This window comes from Monopterus albus, unplaced genomic scaffold, assembly GCF_001952655.1.
Source record: "Monopterus albus unplaced genomic scaffold, M_albus_1.0 scaffold75.1, whole genome shotgun sequence".
NCBI lineage: Eukaryota > Metazoa > Chordata > Actinopteri > Synbranchiformes > Synbranchidae > Monopterus > Monopterus albus.
The window spans coordinates 198,219-208,729 of NW_018127955.1; the positions used below are offsets into that span (position 1 = coordinate 198,219).

The 10,511-nt window shown below is 39.4% G+C and overlaps 2 protein-coding genes across 2 annotated transcripts in view; one reads left to right on the forward strand and one right to left on the reverse strand.

The window, feature by feature from the left end:
* Positions 1–66: 66 nt before the first annotated feature.
* On the reverse strand, positions 67–6,154 carry ccdc80l2 (coiled-coil domain containing 80 like 2). The gene is made up of 12 exons (XM_020605945.1): positions 5,875–6,154; positions 5,718–5,806; positions 5,369–5,542; positions 5,045–5,196; positions 4,200–4,529; positions 3,803–4,043; positions 3,470–3,626; positions 2,478–2,614; positions 1,806–1,957; positions 1,423–1,526; positions 1,244–1,324; positions 67–1,023 (listed from the first exon to the last, which is right to left on the reverse strand). Exons 1-12 carry the CDS (start codon positions 6,152–6,154, stop codon positions 689–691), a joined length of 2,232 nt encoding a protein of 743 aa, XP_020461601.1. The 3' UTR covers positions 67–688.
* A 2,414-nt stretch (positions 6,155–8,568) lies between these two features.
* Positions 8,569–10,511, forward strand: part of nnt (nicotinamide nucleotide transhydrogenase) — a 27,363-nt gene continuing 25,420 nt past the window's right edge. The window contains exons 1-2 of the mRNA XM_020605943.1: positions 8,569–8,673; positions 9,567–9,778. Coding sequence (XP_020461599.1) covers positions 9,625–9,778 — 154 coding nt within the window. The 5' untranslated portion in view covers positions 8,569–8,673; positions 9,567–9,624. The remainder of the gene's footprint in view (positions 8,674–9,566; positions 9,779–10,511) is intronic.

The following is a 10,511-nucleotide window of genomic DNA, read 5'->3' on the forward strand; positions in this document are numbered from 1 at the left end:
TATATTCATGATATATTTTTTCAACAACTGAAATACTTTGCATACAAGTTAAATTATGCTGTTCAAAGAGATGTTATAAAAGAATGTCCTGAGGCATGCAAACATTTAGTCGTTATTTTCTCTGTGTTTTGCTGACCCTGAGGTGCCTGCAGACTGCAGCTCTTTAAGAAACAGATGTTTAGCTGAGAGTTAAAAAATGAACATTTTGTTTCATTTAAATGCAGTTTGAATTTCATCATGATTTTTAATAGGGGAACTGTCGACATTATACTGGACAGAAGTGTTGCCAAGAAGTACAATCTGCTCAGCCTTGGATGAACTTTCCTCCTGTTTCACTGTTCCTGTAATAATAATAGAGCACCAGATTTTCAAGAAAAAAAAACTGCTGAAGAGTTTATGTACAGTATGCTCTTTCATTAAGAGCCATTCCACTATATTTTGCTTCACTTTTCATATTTATAATGTGCAAACACTAAAATATCCATCTGATTTTTGTAGTATCCAGTACCAGTATCATCTATTTAAATTCTATGTACTGAGTCCTGTGAGTCCAGAAGATGTTTGCGATCATTGTTTTTCAGTTCTATGTGTTCACAAATCTATGTGTTCATGTATTTTCTGTCATCTCAAGAATGTATGTAGGTAGCTCTTCTTCATTCCACTTCCTCTTCTTCCTGCTGCTTCCTCATTACTCCTCTGACTGGTGATGCAAGTATGTCTCCTCTTCCCTGTCTTCATCATACTCATGATAGTGTCCCACCTCGCTGCTTCCTCTTCCTCTGTCCTCAGGACAGTGGATCCCCAGTCTCTTCTGCAGCTTCTCCTCCTGGAGGCGGAGCTCCATGGAGTCCACCAGGTCATAGATGTTATCTAAGGACCACATGGGTGATGGGAACCATGCCTTGACATCGCTGTCCTTCCCCACAATCAGCATGCTGAAATAGTCCTTGCTGATCTTCAGCTGTTCTCTCAGATTGTTGACCATGTCACGGGGTAACAGCTCAACCTCAGTCTGACTATGACCTGGAAGAATAATGACGTAGAGAGGGACAAAACAACAACAACAAAAACATTGCACTTTCTCACTTTTTTGTAAGAAAATGTATCATGATAGTTCAACCTTAAAACATAAAAAAACATTCATATTTACTTTGTTCACATTAATGTACCCAATATTGACACTAAATTCTAAGTTGCTGTTTCCATTGTAGTACACAGACTTCCCCACATAACTGTAACTCACCATTCAGGGGAAATAGCTCAACAGTTCCTGATGCTTTAGCTCCTGCTCCAGTCAGCTTTAACATGGCAAAATGGCGAATGCCTAAGGAAAGACCCATGAGTGTGTATTTTAACACTAAGTGTTGGTGTGAATACAAATAATAAAATGCATTTTTTTTTATACTTAAACATTTTACGGACCCAGGTGACACTCCTGTCCCCTCAGAGCAGAGAGCTGCTGTTGGAAAGAGTAGTCATCCTCAGAGGGAGCAGAGATGATCAGCAGTCTCCTCGTAGACGTGAACCTAAAAGTATATAAAAATCCCGCTAGAATATCACAACCCCAAATCAGAAAAAGTTGGGATGCCGTGTAAAATGACAATTAAAACTGAAAATAGTGATTTGTAAATCTGTTTTAATTTTGATTTTACATAGTGTCCCAATTTTTTTCTCATTTGGAGTTGTATGCAACATCATTGGATGCTAATTGGAAATGTTTTATTGGATTTCTGAGAGGCTCCAGACTACTACTACTATGTGTCTCTGTGTAGTATCAGATAATGATGAGCAGTGAATTACTCCACCTGAGCAGTGAGTTCTCTACCCTTGGCTGTTGCTTGCCACTGGAGCAGACCGGAGGACTTTTCCTTTCTTTTTCTTCTTCTGAGCGTCTCGAGGGAAAGTTGTCAATGTATTCAAACAGAGCAGGACTTGATGGAGGAGCCTCAAAGACTCTCTGGGGGAAGATAAAAGCTGATTAGGCAAAAAACAGAGAACCAATTAAGTGAGATACCTCTGAACCTACATCATAAACAATTCCTGGCATAGTGTAAGACAACAAGAAAACAAGTTGGATGAATACAAAAAGTAGCATTTATTAATTTTTTGTTCTTACACAGGTGCAAACTCCACACAGAAAGGCATCAGGTCAGGCAGGGCTTGAACCCAGACCCTCTTTGCTGTGAGGTGATAGTACTTATCACTACCCTGCCATAGCTAATATATCAATTAAAAAAATATGCTGCATTCCTTTAGATTTCCACAAGATCAGAAAGATTGTGATGGCTCTATCTTTGTCACACACATTTGAAATGTTGCAGAAGAGGCATATATTGTTCTCATCATACTGCGCAGCTGTAAACCAGACTTCTTCCAGATGTGAACATTAGCAAGAACTGTGCTAAAAAGGCAGCATGCATGCTTGTGAACCACCACCCCCACCGCCCCACTCCCCAACACACACACCCCTTTCTTACATTGGGTTTGATATCATAGTCTGTGACTGTCATGGAAAAGAGGTCAGAGGACGACAAGCCAAGGTCTGCTCTCAGCAGGGAGATCAGGCCTGGATTTGAGACAGGCGCTGGTAGTTTACTGAGTGGAGGCTCTGATTCTGAAACACATACATAATCATAAACCAACATCATTTATGAATGAAGGTTTTTGCATATAGGCCTTCTGGAAAGGTAGCAGACAAAATACCAACACTTTGCAGTGTAATGTGGGCCAGTACAACCACAACAACACAAACTATGATTCCAAAACAGTGCACGTTGCAGGGCTGTTGTACTGGCCTGCGTTATGCTGACTAAATATTTGCTTACTACATGCCACAGCAGTGAGAAAATTGAAGAGTTACTTCCTGGTATAGTGTGTGAACAAATCATTAACTACATCAGCAAAATAGTTGTGAGATTTTCTTTCTCACCACTAGAACATAAACACAGACGTACACTCACATGTTAAGCTATGTGTTATCATTTAGCTCAAGCTGTGGTTTCAGTGCCTCTGTAAAAACTTACAGAACTGATATAGCTTGGCTGTAGACTCATAGTTTTGTTTTGCATTCAAACAACTGCAGAACTGCATAGAAACACACAGTGCAACAATAAATGCTGGCAACTAACTTACAGAGCAGTTTGCAGTGGAAGTTTTTTCAAATTAGCTTAAGTAAATAGGATAAAGCATGAAAAACACCTGCATACTTCTTATTACAACAAATGCAAAAATGTAAAACTACACCTTTCTAGACTGATGTATTTCACAGGGAATTAGACTTTTGCTGTTTGCCTCTGCTCATGCAGAATACAGTAAAACAATGTTCCTCTATTTGTTCAAAGTATTGTAACAGAAGCTGTATCTATAAACAGATCATATCTTTGCATAGGCTTCTGATTACCTCGATAACACAACTAAATGTTTTCAATGCAAATATCACAAACAAACAAAAGATGCAAATGCTTCCTACCGAGCTGATGATGTTGTAACGTGAGTGTGGCATCACTGCCTTCACCTACAATGGTTGCCACAGTGATCTTCCTCATTGCGAGGTTACAGTGATGCTTCTCAACTTCCTCTTTCTGTTGGACATACAGTGTTGTATCTCTGCTGGGCGTTGAGATCAGCTAGTACCAGGAAATGACACAAATAGGTTCATTACTCAGACTGGGTGGTAGGATGGTGCTGATCAAAGATAGATACATATTTAAAGTTCATTGTTTTGCATGCATTTATAATGTTGATGCTACTGTACAACAGGGTTAGGGGTAAAAGACAAAGTGCAAAAATTGCATATTCTCACCATCAACCTTCTGGTCCCCTTTAGACTGTCCAAAAAATCCTTCAAGGCTGTTGTATCCTCCTCACTGACCTCTCTATTGGACTTTTTCCCACTTCCTTTCCTTTTCTTCCCTTTCTTCCCTTTGCCTTTTTTCTTAGAGCTCTGTTTTTCCTGCATGTCATCCTTTACATTCTCCTCTTTTTTATCTTCACTGTTTTGCCCTCCTTGTCTTTTCTTTCCTTCTTCTACAATGGAGTCAGGCCTGCAATAGAACACAAAAAAGTTACTTTGATGGTCTTCCAGTACTAATAAAAAGCGTCTCTGTGTTGTAAGTGGATGAGGAGGTATGACATACTGGATGGGAACACAAAATATATGCAGTTCCCTTTACTTTGAAATTTTCACAAAGAAACAGCACCTGTCTTTTTTTGCTTCTTCATTGCTCCTTGACGCAGATGGAGGACTGTCCACTTTCTTTTTTTCCTGTCCGTCAGAAGTGGCCCATCCACCCCTACTTGAATCCTTTCCCCCTGTGGAGCCCACAGCAGGCATTTTGCGGATAACAAACCTCGAACGTCCACTAAGTATATCTTGGATCTTACTCTTCAGGGCAGCTTTTTTGTCCAGTGGAGGTTTTCTTTGTAATGCAACAGCAGAAGTATAATTTCCTCGCCTCTGAGGACTCAGCACCATCTTCTTCTTCACCTTTTTCCTTTTCAGCACAACCTTCTTTTTAGTGGTTTTACACCTGCGTAATACACATCAAACAGCATGTCTCTCAGAGGATTTGTGTTGAGTGTAAATGCCGTGACGTTTCCGAGAATTACAAGAAATATTTTAACTAAATTCACATTTCACTTTTATAACACATAATAATATCTTATCTGTAGCTGTGACAAATATTATTCTTTGCACACATTGAAGCAACATTCTAAATATTAAAATATGAGCAGTTTTAACAATTGGGTATAAACACAAAGTTCTATAATGCCCCAAGTTCAGTTTCTTAGTTGCCAATTTTGCACAGTTTGTACTAGAGTCTAAAGCCATGCTACTTAGTCTGCTAACATCTGCATGATAACATGCTCACATTGACACTACTACATACTATTTGATATGTTATATGCCAGTTTGCCAGTTAGCGCAAAACAAATAAATCAGCTGAGACCAATGAGACCATCATTAGTTTTTCCGGTTATTTTGTAATACACCGCTCTTTAGTCCCTCTTTAATTCAGTGAAAGGCACAGTAGTAAAATGAAACCTCAAGTTGGATCCTTTTCTGGTCATCTTCTCCAACTGCCTCATGGGGAACTGGTCTATGACTTCCAAAATTGCTTCAACACGCACCGGATAGGGAAACTGCTCACTGACTAGAAGGTTCTTCTTCACAACCAACATAGTAAACCCTTGATCCTGAAACAGTTGGTGAAGAGCAAAAAGTACAAGTCAAGAACAGGGAAACCATGAAGGAAAAAAAAAAAAAATTGTTTTTTTTTTTGTTTGTTTATTTTGTATAAAATGATCTGAAATAGATAGTACCTTATTTTTGTCTTGCCAAGAGACAAAAATAAATTAAAGTGGTCACCTGGCTTGTTAGATCCAGGTAGTGCAACAGTTTTATAACTATGTCAGGGTCCAGGTTCTCTACTGTGGCATCTCCTTGCAAAGTTGTTTTCTGAATCCGACCTTCCATCATGGCATTCTGGATGATGATGATGATGAAGGTGTCTCTTTCTGCTAGGTGACAGTTCAGCCCTTTCTGAGAAAGACAGGAAGAGAAACAAAAAGAAAAAAGTCATTGAAGATGTAAGAGATAAACAGTGGATACTTGTTTTAAGCTAAATTGCATATTGCTATTTCTAAACATCTAATCTTATCTGAAATCTTATCCCTTAAGTCAATATGGTGTAGATACCAAAATCTTAGTACAGTACCTGCTCTGTGTCTTCCAGCTGTTTCTCCATCAAACGAAGGTAATGGTCATTGTGCGATGGGGCTGTGATCACCCAGAGCCGCTTTTTGCCTGGAGAGGAGAAAGGGGTTGTGAGTAGTAGACACACATACATTAGCTGAGTAGTTCATTTTCCTTGCCTGCAAAATCAGCTAAGAAATCCAGCTCCGGAGCCAGGCTGGGTGACTTTCCATGTCCTCTGTTGTCTCCATGTTCTGTGTCTTCATCCAAACCCAGTCCCTGCTCAATTCCTGGAGGGAGGTCAGAATAGTCTCCCCAGTCCCTTACGTTAGGGTCCAACTGCTCTTTGGGCTTGCTTCGACCGATATCTGGCCAGGCAGTAAGCAAACTCAGGTAGCTGAGGCTCCACAGAGTAGCAAACAACAGCAGATGCAAGTGTGAGGTATAGAAATTAGGCATCCTTACTGACACGGCTGGACCTGGCTAGCAGCTCACAGATCCTCGTCTGGAAAAATATACATTTGTGTAGTAGGGCTGTTTTCACCACTGCTTCTCTTTAGGCAGCAGCGTTGCATCTGTAACAGACAAAATGGATTCACCAGCTCTTTAAAAGCGATTTCAGAGTTTGAAACACTCACAAAACTTCCAGCCGAGTAATGCCTATACTTTGAATCCTAATTCAAAACCCCACTGAAGGCTGAAGCATTCTCTATGTTTAAAAAAACAGGTGGAGCAAATCTGGAATGCATCTCTAATGGAAGAGAAAAGACTACAGTGATGGTAACTTCTCACTCCAGTAAAGAGATACTGACTGCACAAGCACATGCTCCTGGTTCACATTACACCCCAGGCTTGTTAACAGGAAACCCCTGGAATTTTCTGTGACTTCAAAGCATTTTCATGCTGAAAAGTCTCCCTCACTCCATCTCTCTCTCTCTCTTACCCTCTCTTTCTGTCTCTGCCTCTCTCTCTTCCTGTCTTTCTCCACATTTTGAGTGTGTGTGTGTGTGTGTCGGGGGGCTGCCTGTGGGTGGGTGGCTGTTCTTCATCAAGAGAAAAAACTTACTCACATACAGAATATCAGGTACTGTATATGCAGATAGAATGGTTGCATGAGGGCAATTGATCTGATTGATTTGAGCATCCATGAACAATCTATCAGAGACTGATACATACCTGAATGTTATTAATCACAACTGTTGCAGACTGTCACACACACGGAGGATGAAAAAACAAAGAAAGGGGTTGGAAAGAGAAGAGCATTGAGAGAATGAGGGAGTAAAATGTGAGCTTGGAGGCAGAGCAGTTCAGCCTAAAGCCATCAGTTCAGCAGAGGTTAGAGCTTTTAAATGAAGGGTAATAGCAGAAATCATAAATAAACCTGACAGGCTAAGAGAGGCCACAATCTAGAAAGGTTCACACTAGTTCAAAGCTGTAAATCTGAGGCAAATGTGCCCACTGGGGAGTTAGACTGAGCATAGGTGATCTCCTCCAGCAAGGCCAATATATAATTGTTACTCCAAATAGCCTCAAGCTGCCCACAAACCTGGACAAAATGAGCATGTACGTTATGCACAGGCTGATTATGATTAAGTTGATAGTAGGAATAATTGTTGTAATAGTTGCGATGGAAATAATTTCAGCTTGAAGCCATTCAACATACTTTGAAACACTAAAATGTCCAAAATCTGCTGTTTTCTATGTCTGTAAAAGACAAATCTGTTATAAAGGAGGGGGAAAATTAAACCTAACTAAACCTAAGCTGACTAACATCTGTATTCACATTACATTTTGAATTCAGCAGAATTTTTATTGACCAGACATTTGAATTGACTTGAATTTATAATTAAATGGATGAATTAATATAAAGTGGCATGATGTAAAGCACCGATGAAAACTACATTAAACTAAGAAATGTCCTCCCACCTACTTCCTGAACTCAAAATTCTATATATGTTAGTTAAATGTATAGTTTTAATGTCAATGAAAAGAAAAGGAAGTGGAAAGAAAGAATATGGGAGAAAATCAAAGATGTGTAAGCAAAGTCAGTGACTTCAAAAGAGGTGTTTTTAGTATGAAATGCTGAAATGAGAACCAGGTGTAGCAGCAAGCATTGTACTCTCTGAGCCTGATAAAGAGAACCAGATGATCAGTGCACGTGTGAAGGAACATATTCATACAGTACTGTAAGTGAATGGACTTGCAGGTACAGAGTGGAAAGATGTGCTGAATATAAGAGGAATAAAAACAGACAAAGGGATTGTTCCTCTGTATGAGTGTTACAGGCAGCAAAATCACACAAAAAAAACTTAGCCTGAAATGAATGAATAAATATGTTTTATTTCTAAACAGCCAGCCAAAAGTCAAGAATTAAGCACTGCAACATAATAGTGAAATAGTATTTTATAGTGCTGCACAATTCATATTTAATTTATATCACAAAATTCATCATAACTGATTTCACAGTAGGTCTATTGTACATAGGAGTTAAGAAATTGATGACTTAAAATGTTAAAACAGTGCCTCTCAATGGAAGAGTACAGAGCTGCAGCTACAGTTGTGATTCCTCTATTTTTAACATAGTAAATATATAAATGTGCTCAATTATACATTTCTTTATCAGTGTGCATGCAGTTGTATGTTGTCTATCTAGAAATCTGTTTATGCATATGCATCCAACTAAACATATTAACATAAAAAAACTAAATTAAGCCTTAAACAAGCAAATCGGATTACACTATACTATTTTATAGTATCACACTATAAACTCTGAACAATTATGTTAGTCTTAGTTAATAAGATGCTGGTATAACTTTCATAAACTACATTAAGTCATTATTTATTGCTTTTCATGTCCTATTAGTGAGAGCATGTCAGAAGTTAGCAGATGTCCTCTGATGCATCACGTGATCGCCAAACGTCTTCCGGGTCGACACAAAGTTCGCCTGTGCTGCATAGAGCCGGCTCTGTCTGCAAAGGTCAGTCGAGTTATCTGCCGCTGAATTTGACACTGTCCGGTTTCACCGTGCATTTGCTTGGGTATGCGCGTTTTTGCGTGTGTACGGGGCCTTTTGAGTCATACATCACCTTCATACACGAAACGAAACGAAACGGGCGTGAATGAGCTGGCAGCTAGCGCTAGCTATCCCACATCCGCTTTCACAACCGCCCGCTAGAATTTGCAGGGGGCGCAGACAAAAAGATAAGTGGCCGCATGGAGGACAATATGTTTATGTCTGAGTGGCAGAGACACGGTACTGGTCAGCCAACAGCACATTTAGTCCACGTTTTTACTCTCCAGGTTCTCTGAATGACACACTGTGAAAAAAAATAGTATGGAAGCTACTGATTCAAGAAAAACTGATTATTGGCTACTTATTGGCTTATAAAAACCAATAACACCGTTACGTTTTACAAGAGCTGCTCCAGTCCTGAGCTGGGTTTGCTCCGGGTTTGTGGTTTGTGATCATTTATGTTGGGGGATACTTTTTAAGGTTGTAACTAACACTTTATTATCAGTTAAGATGATTATGTGTAGTGCATTTTAGCCACATTATTTACAGCCCAAAGGTATTTAATTTACAATGATATTTTTTGCTTGATAATTTACTTAAATGATTAATATATTGTCAGAAATGTATGCCCATGGTGTGTGCAGTTTTTTGTTTATTATGCTGCCTTCATACCTGAAACAGATGTGAAGAAACGTGGATTTACTACTACAGTCACAGTGTGCTGCAGTTTAAAGAAGTGACTGAGGAGTTTGTTAATGTTTAAATGTGTAAATGGCCATTTAAAAGAAAAACTTTCCAAAATGATCCTTGCAGATAAAAATCTGCTGGTGCCCCTGTCTCTTGTGTCTTTTCCACAGGAGGGGTGCTGTCTGTCCTGTTGAGCTCCTCCTTGCGTTTGTGTCAAGTGTGTGCACCATGGCGAGCCTCCTACGCATTGTGGTGTCCAGCTGCTCAGCCCCTGTGCTCGGTGGCGTTTCCTGCATGAAACTGCATAGTGGCCGTGCTATTAAATCATCATGCATGCGGTTTTTCAGGACTCACCAAGCTCTTCGACAATGTGCCAGTCCAGGTAAGTGGCTACTGCTAGTGATTTTTACAGACGCATACGTAATAGAATGCTTTACAGAAAGCATTAAATGCTATAGTCACAAAAAATACTAGTTAAACATTTTGTTTTCAAATGGTCAGTGCAGTTTTTATGTAATTACAGTTAAGACAGTACATGCAAAACAGGTAAAAACCTTTTTTTATTGTAAAAGGATCAGTCCGACTTAGTAGAAAGCAAGACATTTGTTGTGATGAAGTATTACCTAGAGGTTTGAATATAAATACTAATGAATGCTCTCCACTCAGGTCACATGGTCTTCCAAACTCCTGTGTCAAAAGGCCCATAAAATTAGCCAAGGCTACTACCATGTATACTCTTTTTAGCTACATGTCACACTAGCCACAAATACAACCAGCAGGTTTACTGCTAACTAATGATGTTGACTCAGTGTGGGCAGGATACCCCACTTCTACCAGTCAGCAAATTATTCTTAGGCTTGATCATTTCTAACCTTGATGCGAGTTCCTATGCAGTGCTATGAATTTGCTTTAAATTTTTAAGTAGCAAATACGGTATCAAATCAAATCAAATCAAATTTGATTTGTATAGCGCCAAATCACAACAAAAGTCATCTCAGGACACTTTACAAAGTAAGGTCTAGACCTTACTGTTATCAATATTATTACATAGGGAAAACCCAACAAATCCCCCTTGAGCAAGCACTTGGCGACAGTGGGGAGGAAAAACTCCCTTT